The following is a 20,535-nucleotide window of genomic DNA, read 5'->3' on the forward strand; positions in this document are numbered from 1 at the left end:
AATTCTGCCCTTGTGTTCCACTGTAATTCAACTGGTAAAGCAATTTCTCCTGCCTTAACCTGATGTGCGGTGTAGTGGGACTTCTGGTGTCTAATGGTCCTGTGTCACTCCGGTGTGGGCTACACTTCAGAGGAGCATAACATGGGTTCCCTCCTAAAAGTAAAGTGCTTTGGGATCTTTCGGGAAGGAAAAGGCTAGGCAGAAACAATTGATCCATTTTCTAACCACTTTATCCAATATAGGGTCATAAGGGAGCTGGAGCCTATCATAGCAAACAACACCCTAGACAGGACACCAGTCCAGCACAAGGCAGAGGAGACCAGAGCATCCAGATGAAATGCACATCAACATGGGAAAAACATCCAAATGTGCAGATCGCATCTCAGTCCCAGAACTGAACCCAGGGTTCCAGTACCTCAAGGCAGCAATGCTAGGCACTGTGCCATCCTAATGAATTATTAACTGTTTTTCTAGTATTACAGTAAAATTGCGGAAATGCTGATCGTGTTGCAGTTGTTTATATTCCTGAGTTAATGACAGAGGAATTTGCAGAGTGAATGTTAAATGTAACTTTGCTTAAGCAATTTAACATGCTTCAAATTCGGTGTTTCATTTATTCCCCCTTTGGTTTGTAATGGGACTGCAGTATTCATTTTGTGAGTGGTAACAACCATTTAAAAAATTAATAGGGAAGATCATATATTCCCCATTTAGTTTTTACTCCTTAGAATGTAAGAGTTGTTACAGGTGAAAGAAGGCCACATGTAGCGTGTTTGTCAGTTACTGACGATGCTATATACTGAAACTGCAAATAATCTCTTATATGTACTGGGTACAGTATATACAAGTGTAGGATAATTCAGGAGTACAATGTGTTATGTATTGTACATCTTCTGATGGTTTTACCACTGACAGCAAAGACTGAAAACTGCTTAATTACCACAAACAAAAGTAAAGAGTGATCATTGAAATATATAACACAGTATAGGCCATCCATCATTATGATAGCTACTTTAATTATGCCATGTAAGAAGTATGGTGGGCTTTCAAAATAATGACATTAAAAATAAGCATTTTTCTTTTCTAAGAGAATTGTGGGTAGGATTTATTTCTTTAAAAACTCCCAATACTTGCATATTTATCATAGAGTTCTGATGTTCACAAGAATGGGCGTATGAGCTTTTGGATAGCAAACGGCATGAATCTAGAGAATTCACAGGTTCATCACACACTGTAAAAAACATGTTGTCAAGACATTTGATAAAGAAGAAGCTTTTAGTCATAATTTCTGCTTTTATAAGTAGAAATATATGATATTATGGGTCAGATTCAGCTTTATATTATGGACATGTTGTACTTTGTATATGGTTCATGTTTTTGTTTTATCCTACATAATACATAAGGCTGCTAATGAGCAATATTGAAAAATCCCATAGGTAATGATATTATGTCTTGTTAAAGTGGCTTTATGGTTTTCAATCTGGACATTCTAGAGCTTGTGGACTTTAAATGTACAGTATGCTTATCAGTGCATGCTAAAAGAAGACAAAATACTTTTTATAGTATACTGTCCTTCTCATACCACTTTGCCAAGACCAATGATGTAAGGCATAGTCAAGAAGTTAGAATGGCTTTGCAGGTGTATTCTGCTCCTGAGAAAGCATTTTTACATTAAGACAGAGTGATTAAATACCCATTACACTAAAAACACTTCAACAGGTTTATTAGGTTAAAATATTTAAAACAGACCAGATTTACAGGATTCTGTGCTACTTGGACTAAATGGGATTCTAGATATAATTCATGTTCAAAGTATATCTTTAATTCTCAATAGATATATATTTAGTTGATATTTTAAATACTTTATTGGGAAACAAAGGAGAAACTCCTACACACTGCAGTGTGCAAATCTCTGATTAAGAACTGATGGAAGTGTCAGTGTTTTATTCTTACAACAAAAAAATGAGTGTTGTATATTGTACGAGAGTTTCTACTTTCTTTGTCCTGATCAATCCTACAAATACTTGTGCGGGTTGAAGTACTGTATGTACTGTAGATGTTTTCACTTTTTAAGTCAATAGTTATGAAAAGATTTCTAATACAAATGAGTACTGTATATAAAATATGAACTACTGTCCTAAAATCAAGTTTAATTGGATTAACATTAATCTTACTCTCAAGCCGTAAAAAATGTTGTAAAGGATACTAAAATGTTGCCTGTGTATGGTGGTACAGCCTTATAGAGCCAAAGATATGTCTTGTTAATTAACCTGGAATAACATGACTTTGGGAGCGGATATCGCATTTGATAAGCTGTAGAAGCTCTTTAAGACTTGACAGTTTTCATTTAGAGCCTGTAGAGGTGCAAGACTTAAGAGTGCCAGCCTTTTTTTGGTTTTGTAATTGTGTCACTTTTTTGGTCTACATACTGTACTTCACTTGAACTGAGCACTAAATCTCTTGTTTATATTTGTACCAAATAATAGCAAACACATTAGAAATGTTTTTCTTTTTGCCGGTGCATGTAAGTATTTTCTTTTGATACTTTGTCTGTTTGACAATTTGTATAACATTTGAAGGAAAATATAATAAACTAAGCCACTATGCTGTCCATCCAGGTTAAATACAAGAATTGTTCCCTTCCAATGAAAAATTGACCTGTTGTGTACTTGAAATATGTCTATATATAGCTAAGCTTATACACCTATCCAGGTTGAGTGGATAGAGAACAAATACTGTATTTTCTCTTTGAGCAAATTATGTGTAGAATTAATTTGCTAATGTTCAGTTAAAAGGTAAAGTGTCTATTTATAGGTCAAGCCCACTGAATATTGCAAGCAATTATCTCCATATCTTTAGTGAATTCTCTGCAAAATCACTCAAAAAGTGTAAAATACTTTTCTATTCTCCTGATATCAGCAATCGAAGTTCCCACAATTCAGAATGTGCCTTGCTGTGGATGTGGCTGAATTTTATCCAGCACATCTGTCCATTTTCTAACTGCGGGGGAGTTGGAGCCTATTGAATTGTTTATATCCAGAGCAAAATCTTACATTGTGTACAATAGCTTTTCCTAACTGTTTTCCTTTAAATACTTATTCCTTTAAATACACATTGTAGAGCTATGGTTCCTAGTCCACGGTTCTGAATGTGTATCTTGATCACCGAGGGAGTTTAACTAACTGGTCATTGAGCAGGAGGATTATGACTGTGTTCTGGGTGCCCACGTGTAGAAGACTGTTAACTGTTACTTCTAGTACGTCCCCATAGGTTCAATTCAGGCTTTATATCTGAACTGTTTCTGAACAGCAGAAATGCTGTGTACTACCAGCTGATGTGCCCTACAGCTGGTGACAACTGTTTCAAGGTGATTCCCAGTTGTAAAGAGCCTTTTCCTCACAACGGGGCTGAATGTATTGTCAGGTTGCCATTTGATCTGCTCATTGAATGCAAATCAGGATTTGTGGTTTTCCCTGTGTTATTGCAAATTTGTATGCCCCCCCATTTTTAGGAAGTCGCATCATTTTTTGGTTTTCAATGAAATGTTTTTTTAGGTTTTTAAAGGCACACATTTATTTTACTTTATCTTCCCTATGGCAGTAAATAGGTGGGTTTAGATATCCTTACAGCATTGGATTTATGTGTGATGTAACTGGATTCCACCAAGGTATCACCAGCTATTGATTGTGTTGTGTAAGTCTCATCAATTCTTTTCCTGCTCTTTAAATACTATACCATTGCAGCACTAGACTCTCCGAATGAGCTAGCCCAGGTCTAGATTTTTCCGAAACACAAAAAACAACAAATACATAGTACGTTCTCCATCCCAAGTGATAACAAGCATTTCCAAAACTATCCTAATTACTAGTATGTAACCATTTATTTTTAAGCTGTCATTTTTTGTTTACATTGTTTCGTGAGTTGCTACCACAGAGGCTGGAAAGTACTGCAGTGTAAGCAGTAGCTAATTAAATCGGGTAATTTCACTTTTGGAAGAAATTGATCAGCTGCTTCTATTGACGGCATTGCTAATGCCATGAAAGATCCCAAACCTGAGGTAGTAATTTTTACATGCCATTGGTGCTTTGGACAGTTTAATACTCAGAAAAACAAAATCTGTTAATCGGAAGGAGACTTTAAAGATTAGTAGTATTCTTTGTGATTAACTATAATTTGAAAATATTTGACCATAAGTCAACCTATACAGCTTTGCATGCAAGCGTCCTTTGTTGTTGCAGGCTTGTGTGCAGTTTGTTGCCTGGAAACATTATCAGAGTAAACATGAGTCTTCTAGTCAAACAGACTGCTTTTTGAAACTCTTCTGTGTACAAATGTGGTCTAAATTATTGTTTTTTTTATTGCCCTCCAGCAATATGTTTTTTGTTAGTGTTCATCTTTGTAATTTTACAATGCTGTCTGACATAAAGAGCAAGTGTTTATCGCAATGTCTGGGATAGACGTTGACCTCGGTGAGTCTGATGCCACTGAGATTCAGCTGGGGTCCTTTTTAAAATGACGGTGTTATAAATGAATATGACACTTTCCTTAATAATATATGAACTCTCGGATCATTTGCAGGCCAAGCTTTTATTTTGTTGTTCCAATCCGGCTTCTCTTCTCTTAGTCTGTAGTTTTGCATTGCGTTTCCCTGCTGTAATATTCGGTGTATGGATTTTTCCCAATTAAATCAGCTACAGTACATATCGCTGTAGAAAGATTGATTTCCTGCTGTGAGCTTTTCCTGCCCAGCTGGTGTAAAAAAAAACTTTCCCTCGAATACTGCCTGAAATTACCCATGCATTTTAATAGTGGAATAATGCTGATATACAGTACTTGTTTCCTTTGCGCAGTTTTTTTCTCTGAATTAAGCGTCAGTACTGCTGCCAATGTTCAGAAAACACACTCTGCAAATTATGTACTGACTCTTTAAAAAAACAACAATTGGCAGCTAAATGAATACAGCATTATTTTGCATGTTCACCACTTAGACTTCATTTGTGCCGAAAAAAGCAAGCCTGCAGATTGTACGTATAATTATAGGGATTGAATGTAGAATGGGGGCATTGACAAATAAAATATCAGCTGGGTTAAAATAGCTTTCTAATCCGTGAAACAAAGCAGGCTATTAATTGTTTGATAAACTAACAATTAGAGTTAATTTGTAAATTACAAGTCAGCTGCCATTTTTTGTACAGTTAGTAACCCATTGTTAACTCTTGTCTGGTTGCTTCGTTTTCGTTTGTTGACACTTTCATTTCTTTCTGTCAGCAAGGTTACAAACAAGAAGTGGTCATTTAGCCCATTAAGACTGTTTGGTAGTGAATTGATCCACTGACCACTGACCACATCCAGTCATTTTGTGTAAGAAGCCAGGGTGGTACAGCCTTCAACAGAATGGCTAATTAATGTGTTCTATACTCCCACAACCCTTTGGGTACAGAAGTGCTTTCTGTTCTTGTTTTTTCATGCTTCTCCACATACAGTACAGTAGTTCCCACACGTGGCCTCTGGTTTGTGTTTCACTGTTGCTGAAGAAATCTGCTGCTTTGACTTGATTATCACTGGAATGTACCAACTGAATGCCTTACTTTAAATAGAGTTAAATATTTATACGCATTGCTCTCTTGTAATTTACAGTAGTAGGTACTATGTTTGCAAAGAAAGATTTAAAAAATAAAATGCTACATCCAAAATTCCCAATTAAAAATCTGGGACATTGGACATTTTAAAATGGGATATTTCATTTAAAATAAATGGTAACAGGTTCAGAACAGAAAATCCGTAGTAACTGCGGTAGGCAGTTTAGCTGTGCTGTTTGCTATTCACTTGATATAGTTCTTATCTTTCATAACCATAGTTTTGAATATTTTCAAATAGTACCCTCTCTGTGGTAACAAGGTTAAAGAATCCTTGCGATATTCATGGTATTTGCCAAAGACTTAAGCTTCCCTGTTCTTGAAGAAATTCAGTCTGTTTTACTTCTTAGTTGCTAGAAATGAGAGGGATTGGTTAAAGAAAGCTGATTGGAAGTATATTACCTTTATATAAACTGTAATACTTTGCTCACGTTGCAAGTTTGTATTTGTGTGTTTTGCAGGTCATATAATCAATAAGTCGCTCACAGATTTCTTGAGCTTTGGAAACCTGATGGATTACTAATGTGAGTGGTTCTTGGCCCACCTACTGTATGTTCCAGTGTGACCAGTACTGGTAATGGAGGTCACTTTGTAATTGAGCATACTGTAGCTATGGTAGCTCACAAAGACAGGTTGGTCTTATTTGCTGTTGGAGAGTGCCATTCACTTGGAAACGGCGGTGTTGTCGCTGTGGATTAGGAGCTGATCTAGCTTCTTTTATCATCATTAAAACTCCAGAAATAAGAGGAGGCCATTTGGCCCATCATGTTCATTCAGTTTTCTCTGGAGTTTTATAGCCACTAAAGGATGCTCTGACTTACTCAGGGAACAAACATCCTGAGTAAGAAATCTCCCTGCTCCCCCTAATTTCAAATAATCAGACCTATCCTTCTGTATAGCTTTTTTTCATGGAAGAAAACCAGAGCACTAAGCAAAAAGTGCATCCAGAAAGATCCTTCAAATTAACACACACCTGAGCTGTGTACAAAGCCAAAGTGTACTATCGATAATGTGTCCGTGGTGGTGCTTGATTGGAAGGAACAGCCTGAATACCGTCAAATACAGGGCGGCTTTCAAGTAAAAGAGGTGAATGTGTACAGCTTTTAGTTTGTATAGTTTAACAGTTAGAAGAATTATTTGATGGAAATAGCTTTAATCCTGTCTATTTGTTGTGGTAATTCAGCAAGAATATTCAAACCCAGGGTTGTATATTGTATATTTTCAGAAAGGGCATTTTGAGTGCCTTTGGCACTTTAGTTTAGTAATTACTCACTGTGGAAGAAAATGTTTTTAGAATCTGACTTTTAACTGTTTCTTTGTGTATCTGATTAAGTTGCTGATGTTTCTGATCATTACTGCTCAGCACTGGATTTAAATAATTCAAGAAGGAAGAGAGGTTCAGTCTATGCACTGTATCAGTATTTCTACAGCTCCACAAAATGTTGACTTTATATAAAAAAAGCATTGCTTACTTTAGCAACCGACATACACTTAACATTTTTAAATCATTAACTATCTTTATAAAATGCGTTATACTGTACCCAATTATCTGTGAAAAAAGGCTTTATGATTAGGAATGAGAACAATTAGTACCCAATTACCCTAGATACATGGTAACATGTGGCACAAAGGTAATTCAAGGTAATCCTGTGAAACCTGAAATGAATACTATTGTGTTATTTGATGTAGCAGTAACAGCGTGGGACTTTAACATTTTTTTTAAAGGCAACTGTGTGTTTGAAACTAGAATTTATTCTGAAGGAAGGAACTAATGTGAACTAAAGAAATGAGGTCTAGCATTTCCAACGTTGTAGCAAGTACATCATCTTATAGTTTTTCTGTGTTGTTGCTACCTCATCACCGGTCGCATGGACATGAATTGAATTCCGATTTGTCATTACTAGTGCTCTTGTTCTGTTGAGTGGCAGAGCTCAGTAACTGAAATGGTGCCAAAAGAGCAAGGGGAGAAAAAGGGGAGAGTTGGCTAAAAGGAAATCATGCTATATCCCAAATCTTCGATGTTTCCTAAACTAATTCAGACATTTCTGATCACACACAGGAACATAAATCATTCAGAATCAAGAATGGCATGGATGTGCAGTAAATTCATATTCATATTCATATACTTTGATTTTGTACTGTGACCTGAAATGAGTGAATGATGTGTATGCCCCCCAAAAATTCCTATTAAAACTGCATTTTGGCATTTTGGAATTGTACCATTCCCTTAATTTTTTAAGTCATAGTACTTTATAGACGACACTGAAAAAAGGGATTTTTTCAGTGTCATGTTTAATCCTTGTAATTACATGTTTAATCCTTGTAATTATGAAATTTTTGTCTACGCATGAAATCATTGCTTGGCCATCTTGTCTGTGCCATGTGCAGTATAAAACTGCATGTTTATTATGTTAGGGGAATACTTTCTCTTATCGGTAGCATGACAAACATGTTTTTTAAACTATATAGAGTAAAACAGGTCTTCCACAGCGTGATATGGTTCCTAAGATAATTAAAGAGTTTGACATTTAGAACACATGTTTGGATTTAATTTTAAGGCTATGCAACCTTTGAATATCTCTATGTAAAATTTATTATTTTATAGTAGCAGTTACATAAGTACTGGTCTGCACCATGCTCATGTTTGAAGAAACACTATTCCCACTGGTACTTTTTGTGTCTTTTTTTTTGGTACTAAGGATGCAATCTTTAAAACAGGAAAGTTGCAAAAGAAAAAGTTTGCTCCTTTCACATGAATTTGGATAGTTGTGATGTTATTATGGGCTAGGATTTGGGACACCAATTTTTAATATCAAATATATAATGTAAATTGTGTGCATAATGTGCCGTACAAGTGTTAATCCAAACAATGTGCTACATATTTATTATGAGTTCAGTGGTTTTCTCTCCTTAGGCAGTGACCACATAGTTTAATAATGGCTTAATTATGGGTTCAGGGCATTTGTACACAGTTCTTTGTAAAACTCTGGATTTCTAATAGCTTATTGACTGATACAAAGGCAAGGGTACAGTGGTGTTATAATGTTTTGCCTGCAATGGTTTAAGGTCACATAGAGCTGTAAAGGGCAGCAATATTTATAATTAGATCAAGGTTTAAATTAAGATGTACACAGAGATATGTAATGAAGATGCCAAAAGAAGGACATTCTGGGGGATGGGTCTTAGAAGCAATAACAGCAATATGTGGAAAAATTAGGTCACTAATGGCTCTTGAGTGTATACTGAATACTAATCTTATAATTTACAGTATTTTAATTTGTACATACAGCACCTCCTTACAGCTCAACTTCAGGTGTAGCTCTTTCCAAGCTGTTTGCCATGCTCATTTACTTTGAAGGTTTTTCATTGCAGTTTGCTGGCGTCTTTACATTTCGTGACAAGGCAGACCACAGGAGCGGATGGTGATGTTTTCACATGTTCTCAGTTTTTCTGAAGTGACATCTTCAGTTTTCCTTTTCTCTGCAGCACATTTGTCAGCTGTTTAAGTCAATGTGTCATTACTCATACAGAGTAGTTATAAAGCCATAAAGCTTTCTTCATATATTTATATTTAAATTTTAATGTATTCAAGTTTATATTCAAGTGAATTTTAGGAGTTATAACTGGACACTTAAAAAAGATGATTCAGCAAGAAGTATTTATAGGACAAATTGTCAAAATGCAACAAAAGATGCGCTATGCTTACATTTTGCAGCAAATGTTTCTCCTGAGACTGCCCTCATGTTACACATCTTGGACATATTGTTGCAAAGTTATTCAGGTGGGGAGGCACGGTTAACGTAGTGTTTAGCATTGCTGCACGGAAACACTGGGTTCACTTTTGAGCCTGCGGTGCTACGGTATCTGCGTGGAGTTTGCATGTTCTCCCATGTTTGCGTGGGTTTCCTCTGGTACTTCTATTTCCTGCTTACAGTCCAAAGACCTACTAGTAGCTTAATTGGCTTCTGGGAATGCTGTCCCTGGTGTGGGTGTGTACATGTATGTGTCTGTTTCGTCCAGGGTGTACCCTGCCTTGTTCATGTCACTCGGATAGGCTTTGGCTCCTCTGCGACCCTGAACTGAAAGAAGTGGTTAGAAAATACAGTAGATGGATGGATTATTCAAATATGTCACCATGTACTGTATGTATGTTTTCATCGTGTGATCTCCCTGACCATATTTATATTGTTAATAGGTTACCTTTTCATGCTTTTGTCCATTTAGTATTAGCAATTAAGAGCTCAGCTGGAATTAAAATCCAAATGAAAAAGGGGTCATTCAGGACTGGAAATGATAACCAATATTCATAGTAAATTCATTAAAATAATTTTACAGTGTCTGTATTGAAAGCCTTTTTAGGGATAACAGGGATGTAATTATATTGGTACTCTTTTTATGTTGCTTTTGTGAGAATTATTTGTGTTATCAGGCAGTACATGTACTGTAGGTGAAGTGAATGATGATGAGATTAATTTAACCTTATTTGTTCTCAAACCAACCCAGTTATTGAATTTCATTACACTCTTCATTGCATCCTTTTAATTGTTATCTTTAAGTATTGCAAAAATGAGACTGAATGCTGAAATTTTGTCATGCACCAAAGTACTACTGTCTGAAAATTGAAAAAAGCAATTCAATGTGAGCATTAAAATGTGAGCTATGTCGCATATGGAACATGTACTACCTGTATATCTGAATGTAGCATTTAAGGGGGAATTTTAAACAGACCTAATTAAACTCATCCGTTCAGTGTGTGTGGAGTGGAGGTACTGTAGATGCTTAAACTACAACAATGTAACAAAAATGTGTTGTTAAAAATGTGTTTATAAACAAAAAGGGATAGAACAGTTTGTAAATCAAAGTTTTTACCTAAATGTATAACAAATGACTGAATAGTTTTTGGTTGACATTTAATGTTCACCTGTATCAGGTGTTGAATTTATTGAGTTAAGAAAGAGAGCCATTACTTATACTAAACATCAGCCTCAGGTCTTTTCTTTAAGCATAAAGGAAAAAAAGCTCAAGATTAAAGAAGCGATCGAAATCTAAAGCTCATACACAAACAAAAAACAATTTAGAATTCTGTATATAATAAGGTTTACACCCTTATTTACAACAGTAGAGTGATATTAAACCAGTGTCTCCAAGGTATGAGTATGACCGAATTGCTAGGTCACGTAGGTTTACCAGTCTGTGCTTCGAGAAGAAAGGTTAATTTAGGTCTTATGTTTAATTGGCCCTGGGGCTTTTTGTGCAAAGATCGGCAGTTGTGCCTCAGTGTGTTACCAAAGCTGGTAGTTAATTGATGTGGACAATAAACCTCTCGGCAGCACATTGAGGCAACCGAAAGCCTTTCACTAATATGAACTGCAGAGCTCATAAGACCAGCATGTGTAGCTCTCCTCTGCTCCTGTGGGATTTATACTCATCAGATACATGGACATACTTTTATTTAAAATTGTGTATAGCCCATGTACTTCATGTGAATTTTCTTTATCAGAGAAAAAGTAAGACTTACTGCACTGACTGAACTCACTACTTCATTAGCTCTTCAGTGTGATAGAGCCATTGCACTCTAATAGGATTCATAGGCTAAGACAGGCACACTATGTCACCTGAGAGGGACAAGCCTGACTTTGTGTCCTGAAGCCATCAGCCACAGGGTGGGCTGAACTATAATGAATACTATATTTTTCAGCTCTTTCACCAGAATTTCTTGATTTCTAAATCTTAAAACTCACCTGATATTGCATTATGACTGGTACTGTACTAAATGTTTTCCAAAAAAGACAGATTTGGATTCAAAATTTGGATCTATTACAAAATACAATTTACATTTGCAATGAAGACATGTGATGCTTGCCTGGTGTAATTGCTTAATATGGAACAAGTAATAGGTTTATTCCATGCTGAAAAAAAGAAGAAAGAGAACACGTTTCGGCCGTGGAGCCTTCTTCAGGTGGCACCTGAAGAAGGCTCCACGGCCGAAACGTTGTGTTCTCTTTCTTCTTTTTTTCAGCATGGGATAAACCTATTACTTGTTCCTTTGCAGCCTACGCATGCTGACGCAGCTACCCACCTGAACTACATTGCTTAATATGAGCTGTAAAACTTTGATAATTAGAAGTCTGAAAAAGGACATTAGAAAATCATTATTTTTTGTTCAGTGATAGTACTGTGTTTCCAGTACATCTATAATTGTTAGGCTCTATTTTTAATGCAATTTAATTGGCTTAATATAGTTATAACTAGTACACCAAAGTGGATAGGTGATAGACGTAATGTAAGCAAACATTTAGTCTGTTATGTATTTGCTAGATAATTCCTTTTTTTCTTGCAAATTCTTCAAATTATTTTTTTTCTTCTTCTTTTCTCATTGCGCCCTTAGATTTCCAAAGTTTTGCCATACCCTTGAGAAAGCGTGCAATGGCTCTGTTTCAGATGGCATAGGAAAGTTTCTGGCTGTAACGTCGGATATACACATGGAAGTTTGCGGCAGGGATGGAAAAAAAGCAGAAATTCAGTTGCTTTTTGCCAGTGACTGGTCCCTCATGAAACCCGTTACCCTATATTAAGTTTTATACGGTAGTCAAAAGCCATCCCTCTGATGGAATAAGCTTAATAGCTCTGAGGATGTTTTAATAACATTAGAAATGTTTCAAAACAAGGAGGAGGTCATTTGGTGAATCTAGCATCTTTGGTAATTGGAGGTTGCAGGAAATTCCCATTGCAGGAAACTCATGTCCATTTAGATACTGAGTTCTTTGAAATATTTGATTTGGTATTTAGTATTTTACAGTGCTTCTTCATGATATTCTTCACGTCCTTGAAACTCAATAACGTCAGTTATTCATTTCTTGTGTGGTTTCAGCTTACTAGTAAGTCATTCTTTTGAAACTTACAGATAAAGTCAAGCTTAAACAGTACTTAAACTTAAAGGGCTTGATGAACACTTTGCACTCCAGTTTGACCATATTTTGTTTTCTAGAAAGAGCAACTTGATTGTCACATACAGTACGTAGTATATGGCTGTAAGGTGCAAGTAACATTGTTTTGCTAGCATAGATACAGGTGACAGTGTAAAGCCATCAGAACAAACCACTTCAGTCCTGGTTTTATTTTAGAGAATCTCCACCAAGTAGAATTTCTATATGCTTTATGAATAAAGTCAGCAATAGTTTTCAGTTTTCCAGATATGTGTTTACTCAGTTGTCAAGTTTACTATATGAACTTCAGTTCAGGGTAATTGCTAGGTAACTTTTTGTGTGTCTGCTTGAAAAGAGTAGGGTGGGTTGACAAGCAGAGCCCATTGATAAACATCCAGACATTCAAAGTGATGCAAACGTTAGCCTGAAAAGTTCTCTGCTAAAGTACTTTAAACTGTAGAGAATCTGAAGTAATGGTTATGCTAAAGAATTCTAGTAAGCTGGAACTGCTCTTCAGATGGAATACAGTGACTGACAGTTCTTTTCCTCTCAATGTCCCAGTTGTCCAGTGTCCAAGTCTCAGTTCTTTAAATGTCCTTGCTAATGGGATGCTTTCAGTAATTGCAGTACTCTACATTTAAAAAACAATTCTGAACAAATAATTGTTGGTTATGTACAGTAAATGCTGTAATGATATGTTCACAAACATTCTTTACCATCAATATTAATTTAAGAATAGAAAATGTAAAAAAAAAAAGATTGCTGTATTGGAACTTGTTACTTGCACATGGTGAATACAGAAAAAGACACAAAAAAGTACATTAAAAAAGAAGAAAAAAATAAACAGATGTAGGGCAATCAGACATAGACCTTGGTAAAAAAGATAAATTTAAGGCTGAATTTGAAGAGAGTCAGAGACGTTGTCTCTCATAGAGTATAAGGAAGGTCATTCCATAACAACAGAGCAGTGACAGAGAATGGTCACCTAAAGTCTGTGATTTAGTCCTCAGTATGGTGAGTAGAGGACCAGCCTCAACTGAATGGAGCCTATGGGAGGCTGTGTAAACATGGAGGAGTTCAGAGTTGTATGATGAGCCAGATTGTTTAGAGCCTTGAAAGTCAGTAACAAAATCTTGTATTGAATAAGTGACTTTATAGGCAACAAATGTAGAGACTTAAGTTTAGGAGTAAGAATGCTATTGAATATAACTTGATTAAATACTGACTTTAATATTAACAGTTAAAAGATAATTATTCAATCTTCATACTTTGTGCCCTGCTAATATGTAAAAGATGTAGGAAAAATGCACTTTGGATAGTTGTCGTATTTCACATAACTTTCTGGGTTCAAAAGTGACTTTTGCATCTTTCAGCACCAAGCTCAGATTTAGAAAAAAAGGCTTCTTATGTAGTATTGCATGAATTTAATTTACAGTCCAACAAAAAAAAATTAAATGTCTTTTCTATAGCAGTTGATCAATTTTAATTACTGGTATGTTTAAAAGCATACTGTACACATATTGTTGCTAGTAAGAGAAATACATTTTTGGTTATTCATTAAATGTTATTCATTAAACGTATCCTCAAACTGTTGACATGATAACTTTTCTAAAAATAGGGCTTATTTAAGGTAAAGTTTCTGTTATCAAGTTTTGCCACAGCAGAACACTCGTGCTATTCTTCGACCTACAGTACACAAAACACTGCTATAACATTTATGGCTTAATCACTGCCTTAAAAAAGTTTAGGTAATCTCTTGGAAGCACATCTCATGTATTTTCTGAACTGAAGTTTGACTGTTGTGTTTTGCATTTCTGTTGCCATTCCTATCTGCCCTGAGACTTGGTTTATTGATTGTTCTTTGTCACAAACCTATACTGTATGCTTTACTTTCATCTCTGTGTTCACAAGATGAATATTTACTGTTTTTACTATTCACTTCATACATTGAAGAAAAGGCTTGGCATGTTGATATGAGAGAAATGTTTTTAATTTGAAATGGTGTTTCATAAGTTCCGAAAGAATCCTTTAAAGATATCTCTGAAGTGGTGGTAGTACAGTATATCGGAAATAACTATGGAACTTTTTGTATCCAAAAGCTATAAATTCATAATGTAGAATGTATTTAAATGCATACTTTTTATGTACTTCAGTAATTATTGCAATACTCTTTGTTGTTTGTCTCCAGAGTTTAACCTGTCAATTATGAGTATACCTTTTTTCTCAAGGAAGAAAATTACAAAGTACGTTGGATGTAATTCAGTTGTCATTTGGACTTTATTGAATTGATAAGCAGGACCACTAATGACCCAAAAAGCATGGCACCACAAAGAATGACCACTAATATGGGTTAAGATCTCCAAGTCACAGTATAATGGTACATCTGGTAATGTGATGGAAACAAATGGATCTTAAAACTTTGTTTTTTTACATGTGTTTTGTAGCCTTTATTTCCATTTTACATTTGATCTCATCTATATTTCCTTATTTAGAGATCAGTGATCTCTGTTGCATATCGGTCCCTATTTTTTGTTGTACCTGATGTTCGGTCTGTAGTTTCCATGGCTAACGTGTGAAGAACAGGAAGTGCTTGTTAAGTTTAGGTGTTAAAAATCTGTAATTGGTACTTTTGCGGGAGTCTCTGTTTGTCCTTACTCTTTCTTCCTAGATTTGATCAAGATAATTAGTTTATGTTTTAAGACAATATATAATGATAAGGTTACCATTAAAGAGAAAAGGAGATAAGAGAATGAGAGGGTATTTGTGTGAGTACAGTAAATTTACTACAGAATTGAATGATTAATGTCACAATGCTTAATATCAGAATATTTTACTATATTATATATATTCTACTGTAGCAACATCTAAGAAGAAAGTGTGATAAGGATGGAATGTTATAGATCTGATAAAAAAATATGTTTTAGTTCTATAAGGGATCATCCTCATTCTGGTACTGATAGACAAATGTGTGTTTAGGTGAATCAGGAAGACCAGGCTGATGTCTTTCACGTAGAAAGCATATGTTGATCTGTACGGACAATATTTGTGAGGTAAGCTCCAGAATGTGGAAGGAAGTTTGTTGGGTATATGAAAACAAACAGAGAAAACTTAAGATCTTCCTAATGATCTTTCAGGAATTCCACAAAAACCTAAGATTTCCACAAATGACAATTAATGTATGTGTTCTAAATTGCAGTACATTTATGGTATTTTTTTGTTCTTCTTTATACAAGTTAAAACCGAGCAAAAGAAGGTGAAACAAAGTCTCATGAGAAGACGTTCTTCTGTTGTCCTTTCTTTTTAAAGTAGGTTAATATTGCTGATGCAGACATGCCATTCATGTTCCCAGAGAAATCTTTCTTTGAAAGAGAAGATAACATTTAAGTGGCATTAATTATACCCAGAAGATAGTGTTATGAATTTGCAGCAACTCTTAAGTTGTGATACACGTTAGACTGCTGTTAAAAAACTTCTAATATTATTTACTTTATAAAAATGTAGAGCTAGCTGTTTTCACAATGCTCAAAATTGCTTAATTATATTATATTATATCCAGTATACTGTATATATGTTCAATAGAAGGTTGTTACAGTGCATTCGTCATTACACAGACGTATTGTGTTATACTAATGGTCTAATTTTTGTGAGATATAGATCTTCACCAAAGGTAGACTATTTTCACAGCAAAGCAGAACAAACAACACATTTAAAGTTGTTGAGCCAGCAGGTTGCTTTTCACTGGTTCCAGATCTCTGTTAAGGGAGATGTTTTTTGAGGTTGTGCAGTAGACTCTAAATTTTGGTGCAGTGCAGCAAGCATATATTGCAACAGTACCATTCTGAGGTGTACGTTTGGCTTTTAGCATTGTTCTGAGTGGTGGAACAATTCCCAGTCCTGAACAAAACATTACATTCTGGTTCATCCATTATTCTTGACAAACCCATTGCTTTGGTAACGTTCCTTTTTGATCCACACTTACACAGCACTGTCAACATTTTATGCTGACCTTTGGGGAAGTTCTCATTTTCTTTTTACTCCTGTGAACTCGATACCCTTTCTGTTTGTATGCTTGTTCGCAGTCTGCTCAGTGTTTAATCATTTTCTTCAGAGAAAAGCTCTCCTCCTGTGATAATGACAAAGCACAACAGTTAAAGAAATTACACACATTGTGAGTGTTAATTGTAGTTTCTTGCAGACACTGAAGCTGAATTATCCATTATAAATACAGTATACAGTATATTCCTTTCAGTAATGCTATGCATAAACTTGGGGACAAATGATACTGAATCAGACCAGTAAGACACCCTAAAATACATCTAAGGTATTATTTTTAGCAATATATTTTCAGAAAACAGGGAAGAGGTTTCTAGATAAGCAGCAACAGTCATGAAGCATAATTTTTCACCGAGGCACTCTGACCATTGCATATGTTATCTACACTTTGACCACATTGTAAACTGAATGTGTTGTCCTAACTCAGCCAGTTGACTACATGTATATCTGGCAAGAGGTTCTAGTTTTCTTTTTTCTAATTGCAACTCAGGCAACTTACTTATGAGAAGAAGACATCAAAGAGGGACCCCACAGTCCAGACAGACATGCTGTAGACAGGAGATAAGGGTCTCCAACAACAGCATTGAGTGGAGGTGATACCAGCAACAGTCCTAGAGGATAAGAATTCCTTGTGATTAAAATGGCATCAGTCTTTGCCAAAATGATTGTCTAATAACAACAGACTGATTTGCTTCATCCTATTGAGTTTTGTAACAAACACAGATGAGGTTTGTCTCATGGAAAACATTACTTTTCTCTTTACTGCAAATTGATAAGCTTCACTCTCATTCATTATCATTTCCAGCTTAACATTTACTTTTGGAAGCTCTTGCAAGTTAAAGAATATCAGTCCTGTATTCATATCATTCATATTTGTATTCATATTAAGTGATTAATTGTAATATTACTGTATATTAAACTGAATATACTGAATATACATTTTATTCTGCTTCTCACATTTGCTGTGCTGTATTTTAGACAGTTCTTGAAAGAAGCAAATACTTTTTGTCAAGCCAAAATATTTTGTTATCTTTTATCGGTATATTCTAGCACCACAAAACATTATACACCGCCATCACACACCTTTTGTCACAAAAGCCCGGTTGCTGTTTTTTTATCATGTGCACAATATATGGTACTGTATTTGAGCGTGGGGCTGTGCCAGTGTACATTGGCTGCAAAGGAATAAGCAAAGGTTAACTCCACGCTGAAAAACAGAAAGGAGAAACAAAATGTTTTGGCTGCTGAGCCTTCTTCTACGCTTCTTTTTCCTTTTTATTTTTCACCGTGGTGTTAACCTTTACTTGTTCCTATAATAAATGGTTGAACCTGCAACACCACCATTGCAGTTATTGCTGTTCAACTGAAACTGGTACTGGACTGGCAACTAAAGAGCTGAAATACACAGCAGTTAAGAAGTGCTCCGGTTCTAAGTTGGACTGATTTTGGCCCACTTTTAAAAAGTTTTCCCTAAGACTTCCTATGATCTGAGCTGAAATATTCATTATGCAGTTCCAAAGACATTCACACGGACATTGCCAGAGTGGGCTGTTAGATATGGAAAGAGGTGGGGTTATTTGAGGAAGGTTACAGTGGTGGAGAAGAAGGAGATTAAAGAGCAAGTTAGCAAAGAAGCAAAGCCATGCAAGCAGGAAAGAAAAAATGGGCATTGCTTTTGAACATCTGAACTCTTTTTGGAGGGTTTTGGAGCGCCGACTACAGATACACAGCAAGGAGGGTAAGTCTTGATCCAGCCCTCGTATCTTATGAGAAAGTTTAGGACCACATTTCCTTCAGCTATAATTGTTTTTGAAGAAATAATGTTTTCTTGCTGATAAAAAAGCTACTTTAAAAGACTCCCACAGGAGGCAGTCCTGGTAAAAACCCAATCTACAGTTGTATGGTACATTTAAATAGGGTTTCATGCTTTGGGAAAACCGTTGTCTCTTTGCTCTTTATTTCAGATGCCAGAGAAAAACAACAAACCGTCAGGAGCGAAATGGCTCATTCCATTAGAGATTAAAAAACAAGCTTAGGTGTACTTTCATAGCTGGTTTGAAGCTCAAGCGGTTTTTTAAACTTTTGTCCTTGGTCTTAAAGGAGGAGATGATAATTTTTTTTACAGTAATAGTATTTAAGATAAGCCACAAGAATGTTTACAGTGGATCAGTGCATTATTAAAAGTAGTGTTTGCTGCTAATGTGATTCCCTTTTATTTTCATAGTGCTATTATAATCATATTGGAGCAAAACCATGGCAAGCAGAGTTACGGATGGCATTTCTAAACAAGCTAAACTAAACAAGCATTTTCTTTACCTATTAAATCAAGTCTCTGAAAGCCCATGAAAAAGACACCCGTCTCTGTTAACGTCTGAGACACAATAAAACTTTCCCAGTCAGACATACTGAGGTCTTTTTGTGTGTGTGTGTGTGTTTTCTTATGTGATTTTTGCAGCCTTTTAGCAATATCCTCCTTTTATGTGTTCTACACTGTTTTAAGTCTGGCAGAGTGTAAGCTGACCTTATGTCATTTATAATGAAAAATAACTAAGAAACCAAGTAGAAAAAATCCAATGGGAGGGCAGTATAAATCCAGAAATGTATAAAAGATCGCAGAAAGACTGAAACCAGGTTGACTTTCAGAAATTCACTTCATCCATCTGGCATTATGTACAATTCTTAACCCATAAATTAAAATAATTAAGAGAATAAATGTAAAGTTTGTCTGCTTCACCCCACCAACACTCTCTCTAATAATTTTTTGCTGGTAATATTTCATCTGTGATTTATTAACTGTGGCATGCTGTTTGGTAATCCAGCACTTTACTTTTCCACACACTTCATGTAAATTGCTTGGCATTTTGTTCTCATGGTGTAACTTCTTATTTGTTAGTATTTATTTTTAAAATTGTTGTTATCAAAGTTATCGAAGTGTAGACTATTCCATTATATTCATCCATCTAGTTTCTATTTGAATTAATACAAAGTGAACATGATGGTGTCTGTGACAGTGTCTTGTTTGGAGTCTGTAAATGTTTGAAATTTAATCAGAAAATCTCTCACACAAAAAACAAAAAAGTGGATTAACATGAATTTATCAAAATATAATATGTTCTGGTGCGATATTATGTTGGTGGAAGAATTGTATGATGGTCCAAGTGTTCAAATTGGCACATGTACCAGATTTCACATTTTGGAGCTGTTTTATAATTTTAACAGTTGGTTCTACTATCATTTCAATGGGAAAGAGGTGAATATAGACTGGTATCCATTAGGTCTGCTTGCCTAATTGATTTTATTTTACCTCTGGTGTCTTTTTATTTCCTCTGACTGTCCTTCTTTCTATTCGCTTTTCGGTATATTCTAGGGCCAACTATTGCATCTGATATTTTACTATATGATGGCTATGTTCAAGTACAGTTTGTACACAATGTTGATTCAGATGTTTTGGTTTGAAAGAGGTCACAATGTCAGAGATAACAGATAGTTCTTCAATGGGTGACTGGTTAATTCCTCACTTTTTTGTTTTAGTATTATTAAAACATTTTTATCCAAAATACTTTAGATGTGTACCCATTTGTGTAGCAAGGCATTTCACTGCCCTTAATCTGAATCAAATGCCTGTGCTCCATACAGAAAGTGACACACAATCTCCTCTCTAGTCACGAGTCCTGAGCCCCGATCACCACTTCCCACTGCTGCCTCTGTCTGATGCACAGCAACATGTCATTGTTGGTCGGCTTGTCTTAAAAGCTCTAACCAACAGTCTTTAATAATTTATTTTCTAATATTGTTTTATTGTAAAGAGCAAAAGGGGTAGGTTTTCTCTCTGTGCCCTTCCTACGTATATGACTGAATGTGAACAGTTGTCCACAATGAGTACAGTGTCTAAAATGAATTTATCGAATTAATAAAATGTA

General features: G+C 35.5%; 1 protein-coding gene across 2 annotated transcripts in view; it reads left to right on the forward strand.

The window, feature by feature from the left end:
• The window catches only part of fgf14 (fibroblast growth factor 14), a 216,104-nt gene that overhangs the window by 5,670 nt on the left and 189,899 nt on the right, over window positions 1–20,535 (forward strand). The window contains exon 1 of one of the 2 annotated variants that reach the window (XM_015363461.2): window positions 18,256–18,353. The exons of the other annotated variant lie outside the window; for it this stretch is intronic. Within the exon in view, the coding sequence (XP_015218947.1) occupies window positions 18,278–18,353 (76 nt within the window). The 5' untranslated portion in view covers window positions 18,256–18,277. Of the gene's footprint in view, window positions 1–18,255; window positions 18,354–20,535 lie in introns of those variants that run through there. 2 annotated transcript variants of the gene reach the window in all.

This window comes from Lepisosteus oculatus, chromosome 15 (assembly GCF_040954835.1).
Source record: "Lepisosteus oculatus isolate fLepOcu1 chromosome 15, fLepOcu1.hap2, whole genome shotgun sequence".
NCBI classification, from domain to species: Eukaryota; Metazoa; Chordata; class Actinopteri; order Semionotiformes; family Lepisosteidae; genus Lepisosteus; species Lepisosteus oculatus.